Raw genomic sequence first — 21,072 nt, 5'->3', positions numbered from 1 at the left:
TCACCAGCAACGCGTCAAACTATTGTTGCTCATATTTCTGTAAGTACTTACATTTTATTTATTGCATTTCCAATACTGTTGAAAATTCAAAACTCACTTCAGCCAATTTAATCGTATTATGATGAAAACCCACCGATACGAAGACGACGGTACGGTGAAATTGCTGACGGAAGCTAATAATTTATGCACACAGTTAGCCAGCCTAAGAACTCTACTTATTATAAATAAAAAAGTTATAAGCCCTTTAGTTCAAGCTTACTCACATCAGTTCTGAAAACCCCTTCTACAATATGCATGCATAAAACGGAATGCATTTCTAAAGTGCAGTGTTAACAATGCAGAGCACTAATAACTGAACAATGGATCACTTCACACCTGCGCGATTAGGGCTCGCACGTTTGTTCACTTTGAACTTTAAAAAAGGCAGCTTAGAAGTTTCCGATAGGTATTAGGTATAAGGTTATTAGGTAAAATAGGTCTTAAAAAAATTATTCATGAGCGAATAAGAGTTAATCGATAAGAAAATCTTTGTTGATTTTCCTACGAAGTCGTTGTCCTACGTAGGCTCTTTACTTTCTTAAAAAAAGGTATGAAAAACAAAATTAAAAGCAACTGCTTCAAAAGTAGACTTATGTACCTATAGATGTTTCGATTAAATGGCATTTAGTTTAAGTATACTGACGAAGTTTATTAATATTAGAAACTCTTTGTAAAGTAAGTATTAGGAACCTTATTTACCGGTGATAGGTATCACTCTGAGATGTGAGGTAACCCTAGATTAAGTTACGAATCACCCAGGAGATGTATGTCGCGGAGAGCCCTATTGATTCTGTTGTTCCACACCACTTAATTTGCAGGACTTCACATACTTTGCTGTGCCCTGTGACGACGAACAAAAGCCTTTTTATAAATACCAAGTAGGTTCGAAGGGTTCGTTTTAAACGTGTTAATTAGAAAATGCTTTGGTACCTTTCATTTAAAATTACCTCTAAAAGGTTTTGCAGCTGTTAGTTTTTTCATTCAGTCATTATTAATTTCTATACCTTAATGCCTATATTCAAAGGCTGCTATGAAATGAGGAAATATGACTAATTGTATTTTATGGCTTTTCTTGGAATCGTTGAGTCCTGATTGTGAAGTTTATTTGAGTTTTGAATAAGTGCCTAAAACATAGGAATCTATTTCCTTGTGTGTGACTAATAGTGAGGCGTAAGAAATTAGGTAGATATACGTACAACATTTGACTTGCATATCATGATCTGATTGCTACATTTACATAACAATGGTTTTAGTGTTTGAATAAATTAAATTAGATTTAATCTTACTATTTATTGTGTTAATTTAACCAATTTACTTTATCTAAATGTCAATCAGAGTTTCAGTTATTTTCATCATAAGGTATTCTACCTACTTACCAGGGTTTTTCGTTCATATAACTATTCCTTTAGTCAATAAATAGCTGCAATATTTATTCACAAAATACTATAATAAACTACTAAAACAAGTATCCTTGCCTACGTACCCCAGTTTAAACCGGTCGAGCTCGTGTCAATGGGCCAGTACTTGCATAGAACAATGCACTCAATAAGAGCATAACAACATCAACACCAAACAATAGACGATCATTTCGACAAAACAATTCGCATCTCGTCATTGACTTCTTGATAAGAGAACGTTTAAATGTAGCTCCGCAATTGTCAGATTTATTTGCTCTCCTAGCATGTTTCTTTTATTTTTTAAAGCTAGCAATAACAATGTACAAACCAAAATCAGCTGTCAAATTCAAGATTTGACCAATAGGCAGCAGTTTTTAAGGCTGGTTATCGTTATAGTTAAATGGTGTTTTTCCCTTAGTAGGTAACTAAAATAATTGAGGATTTGCAAAGTATGTACTGTCGATTTGAACACTCATAAAGTGAGGGCAAAAAAATTGGTCCTATGAGGCTATAGTCCTACGCAAAAGGAACAACAAAAAACTCCAAGAAAAAGACCAAGTTGACTTTGATTGTAGGGTTAGGTCCCTTTTGCAGTGTCTGTCTGTCTTCATTTTTTACTAGTAATCCTGCCCCTGTTATTAAACAAGTGCAGTTTGAGAAATTCTGCGATGTTGCTGTAATTACTTCTCCCTTGACATTTATAATTATTGTAGCAATGTATCTTCTTTTATGGGAATGGGTTTTAATGTTACTGCATTATTTTTTCTGCTCATTATAAATACTTGACGGCTCCTGGCCCAGTGTTGGCTGTGTTAGCTTACCAAGATTAACCTCTGTTATTCGTGGGTACCTGGAACCTTAATATGCTTAATTAATTGTTATACCTGCTGAAAGGGAAATGGAGTGCTTAATATTGCAGGGATTCTAATTGGTCGATCTACTTTTGTATGTACGTTGGTAACTTTGATAGTCCTTTGAGTTTTTAATTATACTATTAATAATTACAAATTATCAAGGATCTCTTCTTCATCTTTATAATTAAATAAGATACATACAAAAAGAGTCTCTATAAATAGCTGTGACTAGTAAACTTCCTTGAAGTTGCAGCAGTGCCTATCGTGGTCATCATGACGTAATTTCACGTGTTTTACTGGCAATAGGTATTGTTAAGTTTTTAACTAATCACTAAGCTATTTTTAGGTACTAGAAGAGACGTTTTGACTAAATATTGACAGGAATTAACGCTTCCGTTCTCTTGTACGTCCTTGTTATGGAAGCAAAATTCATGTTTGTGTTTACGCTCAGTTGTTGACTGTTAGGCTTCTAAACAATATTGCTTGTTTGTCAATATGGTTATCCAGCTATCAACAATAAAATGTCAGTTACCTTTTACTAAGTAGTGAAAGAAAATTGGTTTAAATTTAAGAGAATTGGCTTAGAGAATATTTTGATGAGGCAGAAAATCGTAGACATCTTAACTACATCATCATAAGTTTTTTTACCGTCCCTCTTCATGGCACAATATAGGTCTCTTTTCATACTGAGTAGGATTGTCAGGAATGCATTTAAGTACTCGTGTGATAATGAATGTTTATAATTTGCTTCAGATCGTGCCGGTGACCACATGCCGCCGACATCATGGTGATCGTTACCAGGGTAAGCATGCCTAATGAAAATATACATTGAAATTCTTATTCTTACATTACGTCTCGAAGGACCAAAAGTGCTTGTGTTTTGTTTTGGCCCTCCAATCTAATAGCTAAAGAGAAAACACTGAAGTTCGATAATACATGCAAAAGTAAATAAAAGCTCATCTCATCACTATTTACACATTTAACGCATCTGTTTTTCGAAAAGCTCAGCAACGGGACTTGAAGTACGATGTTCACTAAGTACGGTGTTTAAGTCGAAATCTTTAGAAAGCCTGTCGAAGGTAGCTTCCAGTTTTGTCTCGCATACAATTATGGGATGCGAGTTAACCGGATGCTGAGATGATGTACATGTCGAGACAACATCAATGTTGCGTAGGTGGGTACTGTAGTGTATTTAGTTAGAAACTTTTTCATTGTAAGGTTTTATTTATTATATTTGGTACTGCCCGGACAATCATTTTAAATTCGTTCTATGAAAAAGAATAGATTAGGATTTTTATACTGAAGTATGTGACTTCACCTCCCGAGCCCGTACAATAAACGTCGTGATATTGAATCAAGTTTTTCATTTGAGCAAGCGAGTAGTCTCCCGGTCCTACTTGGAGTTCAAGGCTTAGTAATTGACACTTGACATGAATATTATGAGTAACTCGTGTTAATGATGTGTATTGTTGTGGGTATAATGTGTGGGGTTTTTTGTGATTGGTCCTTTCTGCCTTCCTGGGTATTTGAACTGCTTGAAAAGACTGATTTCAAATTCTATTGATTTTGATCATGTAAAAATAATTTTTGGAATGCTTTAAAATTATGTAAGCTCTTTGATGTTTATAGCTAAAAGATTGTATAAGAGTAAAGGACAATGGGCACTTTGTATGGGATTTGGTACCCGCTCCAACAGTAACGTATGATATATCATTAGAAAGGTATTAACGTGAAGAATAATAAAAACTATGGGGCTTGCCTCAATTAGCTTTCCGATCCGAGTAATGATAAAAATTGAATCGACATAGCAACAAGTATGTCATCCATATATGCAAATTCATTAAGAGGCATATGTTGTCAGTGTAACAATTTTAAACTCAGTTAATATACATATTACATTGTTTGAGATACACTCTATTATAATCTAAAAGTTGTAATAGTCTATGGAGTCATACTACGGAAACACAATCGTCATCTGATTTGACAAAAGTTCAAAACATTTCTATTCATTTTTTTTTAAGAAGAAATTCATCATTATCTCGGCAACTCTTGAGGAGCAAGATTGAGTCGTAGTATGTACTATATAAACATCGTCTCCTGATTTTTCAACTTTTTGATTGTAGATACTGAAAGACTTTCATCAAATACATAAGCTAGTTCTGCGTGAACTGCAAAGGTTTGCTAGGTCCTTTTCTTAAAGCAGTCGGCAGGCAAACATTCTGAGAAGGCCAAATTATTGTTTTTTTGTTACTATACCAATTTTTATTCAATACAGTTGGATTTAAGAACTACATCTACGTTGATGATTTTTGAACATTACACAGTCTATTAGTCGATGTCACGCGAAATGGACAAGGATTTGGGACTAGTCGTCATACTAAACATTTTTTGCCTTGCCAAGACCTACACAATGGTACTAGAATCAACACTGTTGGACAGGGTACCAAAACGCCCATCGTCCTTTGATGCAACAGACTTATTTAATCTCCGAATGTTATGCTATTATTCTAATGGCTATTTTTGTTAGAATTGCAAATAAAATCCATAAAATTGGCAACTCTTATAAATGCGGTAGGTATTAAAATAAGCTGATTACCGAGCTGTCAAATTCTAAAATCTTTTTATACAAAATAAAAAAAATGGTCTGGCATTATGGACGGTGACGTAGAGCTACCTACTTGCGCCCAAAGCGGTACATTCTCAGCGAGTTCCGATCAGTGCGTTTGGCAACACATTCCGTCAGCCCGCCACAGAATCCGAGGGCGTTCACCTCGCTGACCAATGCATGCATACTCACTAAACACACACACACATACACATATTGCACTCAAAATATAACACCTCTTTTTGGAAAATATTAACGTGAGAATTTCTACAAATCGATGCGTCGATTCTGGTCAACGAAGTTACTTTATTCATGGGTGTGACAACCATTCACAGATTTAAAATTTATTGGTAGTCGACTGACGCTGTAGGCCTACGATAAGCAAATTTAAATTCTCCATAAACAAATCAGAAAGAATTTATCATATTTATTCAGTTTTGCTCCCTGTTCACCTAAAATGTAAAATCGACGTCATGAACACAGGTAAACTAGATCTTTCAGTACACACAACATTGACATTTCGTAAAAGGAATGATTGAAATATTATATTTAAGGCTGGTTTTACATATACATATGTAGCGACTTTAGCGTGGAAGCCTTGGCCTTTGTGGGGTTTTTTCAACAATTTGGAACGAAGTAGCAACGGAGAAAAGATGATACGTTTGTGTGATCTTGTATCTATAAGATCGCGTTAATTGTTTAGTACAACCGGTTATATATAGCATAGCGATTTATTTGCTTTAGCCGGTGCTTAGACTGAAACAATTTCTAAATCGCATGTAACCTGCCTATTTAATGGACAGTGAGTAGACATGGGTGAGGCCGCCCGGTCGACTACCAAAACGAGAGGGAGAGTGGACACAATGACTCGTAAAATGTCGCGAGTGGGAGCAAAACTAGGACCGACGGGTTTCAAAACCGACTCGCTTGATATCGATTCTAACAAATCTGCTTTTGTCTTAATAAATTGTCAAGAAATTGCATAAACGCCTCGCTAAAGCTTAGTCAATCCTTTGGTCCTTCCGCCATCAAACTTTTGATACAAGGAATTGTATGCTGAGCGATGGTTGTCTCATAAATATTTATAGTAGGATCCAAAAATTTTTAAATACTTGAGATTCTGAAGACATTGTTAAAGTATGCAAGTATTATTACAAGTATTATAACAGTTATATCGATGACATACCTACCAATGACGGTGCGCATAGTTTCAAACAAACTTGATTGTCAGCCTTCCTAGCAATAAGTATTATATTGGAAACAAGCTGGTTTATGCGTTCTCTGACTATGACGACAAACTGAATAAATATTTATTTTTAAAGGAAAATATGAATATATGTCAGTTACCTGTATCTGACACAGGTAACTGACATATATAAGTATTGGCATCTCTAAGTAGGTATAACGAGTGATGATACGTTATAATAATAATTCCGACAACTTATATGTAGGTATGTACATACGGAAGTAGAAAAATCGATCAAACACTCTTTAATCAGGAAACTTACTTTTCAGTAGACACCTGGATACCCGATTTTGTTCAGTCGATTCAAACCAATGTTGAAACATATCCATAGCGTGCCTAATGTCTGAAATATTTGTTTTCGGATATTCACCTTTCAGCAGTCAGTGACTCAGCCTTGAGCATTGTATATTTGAACTTGATTCAGTTGGTCACTCCGTGGTTTATTTACCTATAGTTAGATTATTTAAATCGATATAAATAAAAATGAATTGTTGTTCGTTAGTCTGATTAAAACTCGAGAACGGCTTGGCCGATTGAGCTGATTTTGGTTTTAAAATGTTTGTAGAGGTCCAGGGAAGGTTTGAACGATACGAAGTTCGCGGGATCAGCTAGTTTTAAATAAAAATGTAGCTACTTTTCCATAACAAGAATCAATCAATATCAACCTTAAGAATGAACAAGAAAAGTTAGCAAACCTGAAAAAATTACTGTTTAATGAGAGGAATTTAAAAGAGTCATATCATGGAAATGTAATGAAATTCATTTGTAAGTTCACTTTAAGACGACAAGTTTCCTTTATTGTCTGCTAAATATTAAACAGTTTAAACTTAACTTTCTTCTAACAAGCGAAGAGCATACATTATTTAGAAAGCAATTTAATAAACCGGTACAGAAAGTATTATAATAAGAACACGGCTGTATTAACATTATCATTCGACAAACGCAGTTTTTTCTTCATTTTCTAATGATGTGTAAATTATTTGAAAAGTAGATGATCAATGTTTTTTTCTGTCTAGAATAGTACCAAAAAAAAAATGCCTAGTGCTTACACTAATGTCATTAAATTCTGAATAAATTTTGAATTTACGAAAAATATATTTAATTTTATAGCCACACCTATCAATTAATATTATCATTAAAATTTCTTATTTAAGTTAATTAATGATAATCGATACAAAAAATATTTAAAAGGCCGATGCCCGTATAATAATACAGTAAAAATAATAATATCAACATTTATGTAAAAAGTATTATGCGCAAAGAAAGCCTATAGTGTGCACGCGCATAACATAATTTAATTAATACAGCCTTGCACTTGATTTAACATGAAAGTTTAATGCCTTCATTTGATACATAATAACACACTTTTAACTAATAAGACATCTCTACAAAATTAATTTGAATATCTTCATTTTTGTGATAACAATTAAAAAATACATTTATTTAGGTATCAAACGCGACTTCATCCATAGAGTTTTGACACTTGCAAACTTTTTGGATTTAGCCTTGCCACACTTTAACACAAACTTGGTTAAAATAATAAGCTACACGTCACTTTGAACTCAATGAACGAACTATGATTGATAACTAGATAATAATAAACTAACTACTGACTGCCTCGAGAGAATCGCGGCCATTCAGTGATAAACTTATCGATCACCACTTCTTACGCGCGGTCAAGTGTGTGTCGAATTGAAACTTTTTGCTGTAGGACTCTTTGGTGTAACTTTGGTGATGTGTTGCCATGGAAACCATATATTTTGAGGTAAAGTACAGTCAACTTAATTGTTTGTACCTAGGCTTGTTATGAAATAAGTGCCGGTTATAGAATAAGTGAGTAGCAAAAGTTATTATTAAATAGTACTTAGGTAAATACTATAGATAATTGTAACTGTGGTAGGTATTATGATTCAGTCAACTCGATCATGATCCATTCACTTGAATCATACTGTTTGCGCACCATTTTGTAATTATTGTCCTTTTATAGGACAAAGGCCTTTTTCGTTCATGTAGGTAACGGTGGAAAACATAGCGTGTTAATATTTTCGTGTTTCCCGTAGATTTTTTTCATTTTTGCTTAGTTTTTTTTTTTTTAATCAAAACGTTCTATGTTATCACTCAGCTGTTTTGAACTTCAATTGACAACAGGCATTAAATTAATAAAATAAAAATAGTTTTATTCAAGAATATTTACAAAAAACATTTTCAATTACTTATAACGTTACCCACTTAAGAACATTTAGATGTTAAAAAAAATAAAAACGGAATAAAGAATCAACTAACCATGACTGATTCTAGAACAAAAACGGTACATTAAGACGGAGATAGCGCAAATATTATTTAACAGTTTTATCGTCGATGTTATAATAAAATTGTGGTTTAAAGACTGAGCATTAATTAAGATAGGCATCGGTAAGTATTGACGGCGCGGAATAGGGACGCGACACACTTTCTATAAGTTTAAACTGACACATCAGACACAGCCATTGTTTTTATATTAGTTCCGGCTCCAGTGGATTACGAGTTTTATAATGTTACTTGTTTTTACCGAGTGATAGTTGTGTGTTTGTTGTATAAGGCGGCCAACCGTCCCGCATTCTGCGGGACCGTCCCGCAATGCTTGACGAAATCCCGTTTTGAAATTATTAGTAAAATAGTCCCGCAAAACGTTGTATGCGTCCCGCATGTCCCGCATCCCTATTTTTCTACCACGCTTCTACACAACACCCACCTGCGCACACGCTCAACAGTAAAGGAACACAGATTACCTATACCTCTAATACCTATAATCTCGTTCTCTTTATTTCTACTGAACTCGTGAGGCCTAATGATTTTGAAAATAAGACATTAGTGCACGCAGGACACGATATTGATAGGTTAAATTATAGCTTTTTGTTTACGGTTTTTATTTTATCAGTTCCGTCCGATCATTTTTCACTGAATTTCACGAAAGGTTAAGTCCCGCATTCAGTTTTCGGAAAGTTGGCCGCCTTATTGTTGTAGTGACGCTGTCCTACCTGTAACATTTTATGAGAAAAGTTCTTTCACGATTTCTCAAACGGAAAAAAATATTCTATGATTCTAACTGGAACAAAAATAAAACCTCAAGTAGGGGAAAATTATGATTAATTCTTGCTAAAAGTCATCAGCACAAAGTCGCTCAACGAGCTATGGAGAGGGCCAGGCCCGCCGCTAGCTGTTTGTTCGCCCGCGTGCAAAACCGATTATGCCGCCCTACGACTACATATTATACTGGGTTTTGTCAAAAATATATAGGGGGTCCAGGGGGTCCGGACCCACCCGCGCATTCATATCCATTTTACTTGTCCAACAGAAAAAAACATCTACATGCACCGCTCTGATTGCAGAAAACGCACTTCCTTTTGGATACATAAATATTGCAATAGGTACATAACATATATTACACATAACTTTTTATTTACTTGAAATGCTCAAGTCTTAGAGTAACCTAAGAAGTCCTGGGTTAGCCCATAAGCAGACTAAGCAATTGCTTAGGGCATCAATGCAGTGCAATCATTACCCAAGTGGCCGCTATGTATTGAAAGATTGTGATTAATGGGTAGGTACCAACATAATGTATATCAAAGTGCTTAGAACAGATTATGGGTAACTTAAACTTACGAACTTAAATTATCTACAGCAATGTTTAATTTCAGTAAAATATGTTATTAATGGTTTTTGGTGGGTTTTCCGTTGAAAAAATCAACGCATGAGACATATTTCATATGTAAGGAAGCGCGAGCGACGCGAGCGTGAAATTTATTTAGTCTAAGGACACAAAACAAATAAAAACTACTGTAAATTAACAAAGCAAAGTCAAAAAGTAAGATATGCACAGAAAAGAAGCGCAAATGTACATGAAGCCGCGAGCGAAGCGAGCGCGATTTTTTCGTTAGAGTTTTCATGAAGTAAACATACCATAAAAAGCCAAAGTGAACAAAAAGCTATAACGGACGTGCGCGAAAAATGATTTTTCGGAATTGAAGGCCTCAACAATTAAACAAAGATAAATTGCGATCAGTGCCGGTTTTAACTCAACCATCGGTTGCTGGTTGGTGAATGCAAAAACACTGGAATGTGTCTTCTGATTGCGCGAGCGAAGCGAGCGCGAAATTTTTTGTAATATTTTAGAACTCAAAACAAAAATTACTTAAAATTTTGCCCAAACGTACATAACTCTTTGTTGATGATGGCGCCTATGTATTAAAATTTTGGGACTTAAAGTAGTACCGTAAATAAGAAAGTTCATATGGAAACTAGAAGTTACTTTCCTATTAATAAAAGAACTTCAAAACGACGCTCCCTTTTTGCTAGGGTAGACTAAAAAATCTTGAAAAATAAAAACAACTGTAAAGTGAAGCAAGCCCGAAAATTTTTGAGTTTTGGATCACTAAAAGTCCTAAACATATTTAGTAAAAAGCGACTGTGAAGTGAAGAAGCCGCGAGCGAAGGGAGCGCGAATTTTTTTGAGTATTGGGACATTAAAAGTAGCTATATGTGATAAAAAACTGAAGTGTAAAGTAAGGAAACCGCGAGCGAAGCGAGCGCGAAAATTTTTGAGTTTTGGGACATAAAAGTAGTGTTTCTTCGAGAATTTCTCAAATTTAACGCCGAATTAAACACAAATTCGCCTTGGGCGCCCCTGAGCCCGCGGCGCCCAGGTTATTCGCACACGCTGCACCATAGGTTAAGATGGCCCTGATGCTATCCATTCATTTGGATACAGTTCTTGTAAGTTGCAATCTTTGATGAAATTTAAAACAAAAATAGGAGTAACATTCTGAACAAGGATGGGTTGGGGGCGCCTGCGGCGCCCCTTATATCCGGCGCCCTGGGCCGTCGTACGACCGCGCCCTACCATAAAACCGCTACTGACTGCGATATCTGACATGGAGGCGCGAGCGCAGCTAGCGCGATTTTTTTTGGGGATGCAAAGGATGAACCCGTCAAAATTGATAGGGGACGACCAAAGCGAGGGTGGTTTTTCTGAAATTTTATTGCTAATCTACTCATCTATTATTAGTAAAAATATTTTTATTACGTAATTATGGTTTAATTTTGCCGTATGGGTTAATTTTGCCGCCCCCTAAATAGTGCTGCCCAGGGCATTTGCCCCCCCCTGCTCTCTCCCCCCACGCTACGCCAATTGTTGATCTTAAATCGTTTGTAATAATTTTTAATTTTGAAAATGATCAACAGATGTAACTGAAATCGGCAGTGTAAGTAATATTCTTAGCGCTATTGCTGTGTTCGGAAATATTGAAATCAAATAATTGGTAAAAAGATATTGTTTTTTTTTAATATAACGTGATAAGTCGCTCGATTTGCCGCCCCCTAGGACGTGCCGCCCGCGTGCGGTGCACGCGCTGCACGCCCGCTTACGGCGGGCCTGGAGAGGGCTATGCTCGGTGTTCCTCTACGTGATCGAATCCGAAACGAGGAGATCCGTAGACGAACCAAAGTGACCGATATAGCCCACCGGATTAGCAAGTTGAAGTGGCAATGGGCAGGACATATTCCTCGCAGAGCAGATGGCAGATGGGGCCGAAAAGTGCTGGAGTGGAGACCACGGACTAGCAAGCGCAGCGTAGGACGTCCACCAACGAGGTGGACAGACGACCTTATAAAGGTCGCCGGAAGACGCTGGATGCAGGTCGCTTCCAACAGGTATCTGTGGAGATCAAAGGGGGAGGCCTATGTTCAGCAGTGGACGTCCTATGGCTGAGATGATGATGAAAAGTCATTTTATGTTTAATATTGAGGTATGAAGACTTGATCCGTTTCCCCCCTGGTTCCAGCCAGCAGTGCACTAAAAGACATATATAAGACTAAAAATATCGTCAATGTGATGCGTTTAAGATACTTACGGGGCCAAGATACGGCCTTTATATCTTCTTTTAGATACCGGATTAATTTAAACCCCTTTTGGGTATCGTCTTAGAGAGTTCCGTGACGCTGAATAAATTACCACATCGATATTAGGACGGTAATGATAAATTATGACCAGGTATATCATTACACTTGAATATGGATTAGTTAATGTATGTGTGGTCTTTCTTCTGATGCAACTGGACTACATAGAAAGCAGTATTACGAAAGCTGCCCAGTGACATCAAAGACAACTAATGGACGCTCTCTAAATCTACTTTTTCAGTTCAAACAAAAAACGTGTTAGGACTTGTAGATACCATCAAGTATTGTAAAAAAAAGGCAGTCAGACTGGTTGTATGTCCATCTATGGCCAAACTAGGAACATTTGTCGAACATGATTGCTCACCCGAAATGGAGAGTAGTCATAAACCTGATATTTGCTACCTAGTTAGATTTATCTGTATTCTGAGTAGAGGTTGCGTCTATGGCATCAGACAATACGCAATCTATACGTAACATTCACTCAATATTGATGTACGAGATCCTTATTGATAACTTGAACATCAGTAGGTACTTCTGTCAGCTTATTAAGAAAGCAAGAACTTTATCCAACTATTTAGACTTTAACTGTATTATGTTCTGCCGTCTGTAATGAATTGACGTTCTTCAAGAAATTGCCGAATCACAAAGCGAGGAACCGTCACCAAAATTTCCAGTTTCCGTTTCATTGTTCAATTTTTTTTACAACAATTTCCGATTAAATTGTTTCCCTTAACAAATAACAACAGTGATTATTTATATTCTAACACATGGTTTTTCTCATTTCCAGGGCGATTACATATGGATCGAGCCGGTGTCAGGTCGGGAGTTCGACGTCGCGATCGGCGCCCGAGTGCTCGCGGCCGAGGGGCGTCGCATACGCGTTCGCGACGACGACGGTCACGAACAATGGCTGCCGCCGGAGCGACGCATCAAGGCGATGCACGCCACCTCCGTGCATGGCGTCGAGGACATGATCTCACTCGGCGACTTGCACGAAGCTGGCATATTGAGGAATCTGCTTATAAGATATAATGAGAATCTCATTTATGTAAGTATTGTCTAGTTACTTCAGTTTCAATTGTTTACCATCTTTCCTTTAGAATTGCATACCTAGGTGTACATTATGCTCATCTTGCATCATCGTTATCTACATCTTTAATAGATTAAGATCAGAAATGTGAATAACTAGGTATAACTCAGAATGAATTTACAACATAAATATTAGGGTTCCGGAGGCTCTAAAACATCGATCCAAATCGAGTCTACTGTCGTGGCGTGATTAGTTAATTTTAAAATGTATAAATATAAAAACTTTCACATTTCTAATATTAGAACTGGTTCGGAAGAAATTCCGCATTTTTATGTGACAACTTTTTAGTGGTTTACCTTGACAAAGTGGTTTGTTTAAGTTTTTTTAAATTATAACTATCTATGGACATATTTAAATCGGTAGCCATAACTACCGATTTAGATACCTGGAATCTACTTAGCTCGAATCTAAATAGGTATTCTAAATATTTAAATTGAATTGTAAAGCTAAATTCTTATTGAAACTCAATCCTTTTCAACTAAAACAAAAAAGGTGTTTTTTAGTTTACACAATATTCTTATGGATGTCCATTTATATTTATTGATTTGACTACATAAAACAAAATCCGGTTACATAAGGATAAATAGCTACAGTATAAAAATAAGCAAAGTAGAGAGAGGCATCTCAATTTTGCAATAAAATTAAATTAAATATTGACTTCATTTGACCTCTGATGAGAAATTAAAAATGCGGCTATTAAGAGCGTGTACGCTCGGCGCGCGATGTCAACTTTAGGTAATTCAACGCAAAAAACCGCGCAGACTAGCGTCGCGGCTGTGTGCGTGCCTATCATACTTCACGTATAGTCACACAAACCATTTTGATCCTTTCGAGTGAAATTGGTAGAACAAAAAATATATTATTTAGTAAATAGTTAATAGCGGGAAAATAGTGTAAGTCTATGGATGTCTAAAATATAAAAGCATGAAAATAAGTCGTTAATACTTACACTCTTTTGCAAAAAAATCGGGCACCTATGAAAACCTTGGTTTTGAGCACTTTCTGTATATTACATACAATTTTCAACAGTACTAAATAGTCGACTGATGATTAATGACAATGTTAAGAGTTTCTGTATTTAAACCGATTTCAAAAAAAGAAAGGAGGAGGTTTCAATTAGATTGTTTTGTGATTGTTCTCAATTTGATTGTTCTCGATTTCTCAAAGACGCCTGGACCGATTTGAAAAATTGATTGTTTATATGAATGGTCCAGTCCATCCAGACCGAAAAATTGTGGTCAAATAACAACAATTGCCGGAAAGCCAAATATTGGTGAAGAGCTTGGGTTTACCATTGCAAATAAAGTTTTAAGTTATCTATCCTATATGCTTCAAAAGTTATTCGAGATCAAAAGTCAAAATTTGGGTACATCCAAAATGAAAAAAAAAAAATTATAGCTCGATTGGTAACAGACATCTGCAATAAGTGATTTCTAGCCTAAGGAGTCCGCCATATTGGATTTAGACTCGCGACACATTTTTTTTCGAGTTATTCATAGCAAGCCCTTTCATTTGATACCCATATCGTAGGAATGCATTAAAACATTTTTTCTCCATCTTGGGTATACCGCCATATTGGATATAGAATCATACATTGTCATTAAAACTGAACATTCAAATAAAATTTCAACTCAATCGATAAAAAAAAATATGCTTCAAAATTGAGCTTTAAATAAAATAGTAATGTATCAAGATTTGTTGGTCGCGCTTGAAATGTACTCTATTCTCGGTATCCACGGCAGAGGTTATTCACCCTACGCGATGTGACGGAGCGACACGTCCTCTCTGTGAAGCCTTGGCGGCGGTCTGGTTTGAGTTGACTCGCGTGCAGCGTTTTATAGTAGTTTTTAAATAATTTATAAAAAAATAAAAACGAGAGATTAAATTATAATATAAAGTTTATGTTTTAAAGAAAGAGTTATATTACTATAGTAAATAATTGTTATATTAAATTAAGTAAGATAGATAGGTAAAAAAAGCATTTGAAATTCACAATTTTTCACATTGTTAAAATATTTTTTTCTGAAAGATAGAGACCTAAATCAAAAAATGTTTTCAACTAACTATAGGCATGGGGATTTCGTCTATGAGTAAAAAAATAAATATGATTAGATTTGCCACTGTTTTCACATGAATTTAAGCTTCGAAATAGACGCTGAACGGGAATTTTATAAAACATCTGTTACGTTATAGGGGTTTTAAGTATTTAAACTACACAAATTGAAATTTATGTTCAATTAACTATATAGACAGTGAAATTACCTTGCGTTATTAAAAAATAACATAGTTATAGGATAAGTAGTTACTGAGAAACAGTGGTTTGAAAAGTACCATTTTAGGCCAAATGGTGCGCGGTTGACGTACACGCTCTTAAGAGAAATCAAAAAGCCTATGATTTTTAATGACAACAGCAATCTAGATTTAAGATACCAGTATTTTCAAATACTGATATTAATTTCTCTTTTATTTCTTCTTACAACTTAACATAAAGACAAACTGCTGTGCAAAATCAATTCAATCGACATCGGGTCACTTATTAAACTTAGTTTTTAACCTAAAATTCCTTAAATTTCAGACATACACCGGCTCAATCTTAGTAGCTGTAAACCCGTACCAAATACTGCCAATCTACACGGCAGACCAGATCAAATTGTACAAGGAGAGGAAGATAGGCGAGCTGCCCCCTCACATCTTCGCGATCGGGGACAATGCGTACGCGCACATGCGTCGGTATAAACAAGACCAGTGTATTGTGATCAGTGGGGAGTCGGGAGCAGGGAAGACGGAATCTACGAAGCTGATCCTGCAGTACCTAGCTGCTATAAGTGGGAAGCATTCGTGGATTGAACAACAGGTTGGTTTGTTTATGGGAAACTAAGTAACAGGAGAAATGAGGTGGTAGCAATAGACAAAGGACAAAAAAACATACAGATTGAGAACCTCCTCCTTTTTGGGAAGTCGTAGAAGAAGAATCCATAAGTTAAGAAGTCCTTGATGCTAGCAAAAAAAAAAAACAAATCTTTCGAGAAGTTCTTGATAGAAATAGTCTACTTTTTTATTTCTTTAAATAACTCGTAAATATTTATACCACTCAGTGTTGATTTAGTCGTTTCTTTTGCACAATTTTATTGGATGTTAAAATAAAAGAAAATGCCGTAAATGTCAAATACACAATGATTTATTTATTTTAAAATATCATTGTAAATGAGGACATTAAACTAATTAATGTTATTAGGTATGTTTGATACAAACTTGTGTTTTTTCGTGTTTTACTAAACTAGATTAAAATCTACAATCAGAACACATTTTTTGGTTGTAATTAATTAAGATTAGATATCAAAATATGTCTTGAAGAATTAAAGAATGGGATCTCTTTTGTGATCCGACATGATTAGGTATTATCACCAAATTACCTCAGAAGCGAATATAAATATTACACAATGGAGGTACAAAGGGCTTAAGAATTTTGGTTTTGCCAAAAATAACAATAGTCATTTAGTCACTAGACTGCATAATACTGTGAGTTCATAGAATCATTTTTAGGTAAACACACAAGAATCTTTAACTTATGATCCAATCGTCTAAACAAATAGTCAACCTAAAGAGTTCGTTTACTCTCGTTAGATGGTTGGATCAAACACTTGATGCAGAAAGCAGTGCTGCTCAACACTTCACGCATAGTCTTTCTCTCTATGGAGTCATGTTCCCGATGCCAGTGGGACACTATTTTTATATATTTTTAAATATTTTTGTTATTAGAATTAATATTTAAAAATGTAATTATATGTTAAATAAATAAATGTATAAAAAAACAATGTAAAAATTTTCATTTCCAGATTCTAGAAGCTAATCCCATCCTCGAGGCTTTTGGCAACGCGAAGACTGTTAGAAACGACAACTCTTCGCGTTTCGGCAAATACATTGACATTCACTTCAACAACAGCGGAGTCATTGAAGGCGCCAAGATCGAGCAGTATCTTCTAGAAAAGTCCAGAATAGTGTCCCAGGGAGCAGAGGAAAGGAACTACCATGTGTTCTACTGCTTGCTCGCAGGATTGTCCAAAGAAGAGAAGAAGAAGTTAGAACTAACTGAACCTTCTGAATATAGATATTTGTCCGGGGTGAGTTTATGCTGTCCCAATATAATAGATAAGTTTTTTTAAAAAAAGATGACGATTGTAAATACGTCATAATAACATATAAGTAGATTGTTTTTAGTTTAAACAAAAACTAGAAGAATGTGTTAGATATTTTTGACTGTACCGGTTTTGATCGCCATCTTTATAATGAGTCATAATTAATTTGGGCTTTCAAACTAATGATATGAAAAACTACACGTGATGATAGTGGATTATTGTGTCTTAGATAAGAATCTTATATAAATAGATAATAATGTTGTCTCATAACGATAGGTTAAAATTAGATATAATTTGGCGAAATAAACAAATATGATTTAATGGTAATACCTTTTTCAGGGTGGTAGCTTAACTTGCGAAGGCCGGGACGACGCTGCCGAATTTGCTGATATACGGTCAGCCATGAAGGTTCTATTGTTCACTGAGCCAGAAATATGGGAAATATTGAAACTGCTGGCTGCCGTCTTACACACTGGTAACATTAAATACGAGGCGACAGTCGTGGACAACTTAGATGCTACAGAAATTATAGAACAAGCTAATGTTAGGAGGGTGGCGACCTTGCTTGGAGTACCGATGCAATCTCTCATAGACGCACTGACTAGAAAGACCCTGTTTGCGCACGGAGAAACCGTCATATCGACCCTCAGCAAAACACAATCCGTCGACATTAGAGACGCCTTCGTCAAAGGAATCTATGGACGGTTATTCGTCACCATCGTTAAGAAGATCAACGCTGCAATCTACAGACCAAAGTCCACCATGCGAACAGCTATTGGCGTCCTAGATATATTCGGTTTCGAGAACTTCGATCAAAACAGTTTCGAACAATTCTGTATTAACTTTGCTAATGAGAACTTGCAGCAGTTTTTCGTTAGGCATATATTCAAATTGGAACAAGAGGAGTATAATCATGAAGGAATTAATTGGCAGCATATCGAATTCGTTGACAACCAAGATGCTTTAGATTTGATTGCATTGAAACAACTGAACATTATGGCTTTAATTGACGAAGAGTCGAAGTTTCCAAAGGGCACTGACCAAACGATGTTAGCCAAGCTACACAAGACCCACGGTCTACATAGAAACTACCTCAAGCCAAAGTCAGATATAAACACCAGTTTTGGACTAAACCATTTTGCTGGAATAGTATTTTACGATACGCGAGGATTCTTAGAGAAAAACCGTGACACGTTTAGTGCTGATTTATTGCAGTTAATTCATATATCGACGAACAAATTCCTGCAACATATCTTTCAAGATGACATTGCTATGGGATCAGAAACACGGAAAAGAACTCCAACACTTTCAACTCAATTCAAGAAGTCTCTTGACTTGTTGATGCGAACATTAGGAACATGCCAGCCGTTCTTCATTAGGTGTATAAAGCCAAATGAATTTAAGAAACCAATGATGTTTGATCGAGGTCTCTGCTGCAGGCAGCTCAGGTACTCCGGCATGATGGAGACTATCAGAATCAGGAGAGCTGGGTACCCCATCCGACACAGCTTCAAAGAATTCGTCGAGAGATATCGATTCTTAATTTCTGGTGTCCCCCCTGCACACAAGACTGACTGTCGTTCGGCAACTGCAAAGATCTGTGCGACAGTCCTTGGCAAGTCTGACTACCAGTTGGGTCACACAAAAGTTTTTCTGAAGGATGCTCACGACTTGTTCTTAGAACAAGAAAGAGATCGCGTACTTACTCGGAAGATATTAATTCTACAAAGGTCTATTCGAGGATGGGTTTACCGCAGACGGTTCTTGAAGATGCGAGCGGCCGCGATTTTGATTCAACGTCACTGGCGAGGCAAGTTGCAGAGGATTCGTTATAACAAGATGAAGGTTGGGTACGCGAGACTGCAGGCGTTGATACGCGCACGAGTGCTGGCTCACCGGTTCAGGCATCTTCGAGGGCATATTGTGGCTTTACAAGTAAGTAAACTTCATAACTTTCATGTAGGTATATTGACGTTACGCGCTAAACTCAAGAGTCAGAATTGAAAAGAAGAAGAAGAGTCCAAAGTAAAAAAATATTACACAAGACAGGACTTTCAATTTTGTTTTTTTTTTTTTAAGTAAGGAAAGTAACAGTTCTGATCCTTTTTCATTTTAAAACAACTACCTTTCACCAGGCGGCAGCCCGAGGCTACCTAGTCCGTCGCTCCTACGGGCACAAGATGTGGGCGATCGTGAAGATCCAGTCCCACGCGCGTCGGCTGCTGTGCATGCGTCGCTACCGGCGCCTGCGCGGCGAGGCGCGCGCGCACTCGGAGGCGCTGCGCCTGCGCCGCCAGGAGGAGCAGCGTCTGCAGCACCAGGGCAACACGCGCGCTAAGGAGATCGCTGAGCATAACTATCGGGTAAGGAAATAGATTTAGATGAAGAAGGTATCGAGTGGATGAGTTCAGAACCGATAGGATACGGTTGTATCCAACGATTTGTTGGAGTAAAGTGTCAGTTTAGTAGACGTAATAGTTGCACCGCTTGGAACAGTTTGTTATTTAGACAGTAAAAAGTAAACAAAATATGTATCCAAAAACAGAGTAGGAAGTTGTAGACTAAGTAAATACCCGAAGAAATTACTCAATTAATTTAATCAACGTAATTATGTCAACATTATTCAAGTACAATGTTAGATTTAAACATTTTTATCGGTTAAAGTTTTTACATTTACTGTTTGTTTGGACATTGTACTATTGTCTGACGGCGGCATAATTAAAAGGGAAAATTAATTATAAACTTGGTAATGTCACTTTAAGCGATGTTTTATCCGATCAGATTAATAGTTAATTATTGTTTTGTTCGCTTTGAGGCTAATTTTATGCAATTTCACAATTGAAAAAGCTTGTTAAATCATAAAAAATATTATCAAGATCATTGTTAGTTTAAATCTAGGTACTGATTTAAATAAAAAAAAGATTATCTGATTTTGATAATGGTAATTCATCTGATTACAATCTGATGTGATAAATGTATGAAAATATCATAATTTATTTACAACGTGTACAAGTAAGTAAACCATTAAATAAGTTTGAGCACCTAATGCTCAATATATTGCCATGTCGGTATTAAGTGCTTATATAAAAACGATTTTTCATGAAAAGCATCGATAGCTTTGGAAATCCTCAAGGAAGTATTCAAGCATTGTCTATGAAAAACTATGATGAATGTTACTTTTAGAGCTTTTAGTTAGACACAATAATTATTAAATCATTTTAATCATCAATAATGACATTATCTCTGTTAATCTTGTAGTTACAAATACCTAATAGTGGGGAAACTCTAGAAAAATATATAATATAGTCTATGCGCCTACTCGATAACAGTTACATAAAAAGTTATCAGTTCTGATCAAGTGATAGTTTAATTAACCAAACAATAAATCAAAGTAGAAAAGCCGCCATTGTGTAATCTCCATAGATAATCAATTCTATGATAGATATCTAAACTTTTTATGAATTCATTTTGATTTAGACACCGATTTGATTTGGATGCCGTATACCTAGAAAAAGTTTTTTTTTAATAAAAATAGTGTATGTGAAAGTGGTTCGATGGTTTTTATATAGTGACGGTTTTAATATATTTTTTAAGTAAACAATGACGAATTGTGAATATAATCAAAGAATTAAAGAAATATGTTTGAATCCCCTTCTGTATATGCCACTTAAAATAGAGGAGTGCCAGCCGTACACTGCCCTCTGGTATATTCTTCGTTACCGGGTGAGTTATTTGTATAAAATTAAATAAGTAAGAGCGATGAATTCTTAT

General features: G+C 36.0%; 1 protein-coding gene across 2 annotated transcripts in view; it reads left to right on the top strand.

Moving 5' to 3' along the window:
• The window catches only part of LOC110373160 (myosin-VIIa), a 45,896-nt gene that overhangs the window by 16,773 nt on the left and 8,051 nt on the right, over window positions 1-21,072 (top strand). The window contains exons 2-7 of one of the 2 annotated variants that reach the window (XM_021330343.3): window positions 3,044-3,092; window positions 12,863-13,123; window positions 15,741-16,019; window positions 17,002-17,286; window positions 17,641-19,236; window positions 19,437-19,664. In XM_021330343.3, the coding sequence (XP_021186018.2) occupies window positions 3,075-3,092; window positions 12,863-13,123; window positions 15,741-16,019; window positions 17,002-17,286; window positions 17,641-19,236; window positions 19,437-19,664 (2,667 nt within the window). In that variant the 5' untranslated portion in view covers window positions 3,044-3,074. Of the gene's footprint in view, window positions 1-3,043; window positions 3,093-7,759; window positions 7,907-12,862; window positions 13,124-15,740; window positions 16,020-17,001; window positions 17,287-17,640; window positions 19,237-19,436; window positions 19,665-21,072 lie in introns of those variants that run through there. The other variant, XM_021330342.3, reaches the window with a different exon arrangement.

The sequence above is a fragment of the Helicoverpa armigera genome, chromosome 6 (genome assembly GCF_030705265.1).
Source record: "Helicoverpa armigera isolate CAAS_96S chromosome 6, ASM3070526v1, whole genome shotgun sequence".
Lineage (NCBI taxonomy): Eukaryota > Metazoa > Arthropoda > Insecta > Lepidoptera > Noctuidae > Helicoverpa > Helicoverpa armigera.
Note: the sequence above shows the minus strand (reverse complement) of the source record. Positions and strands in the feature narration are given on the sequence as shown.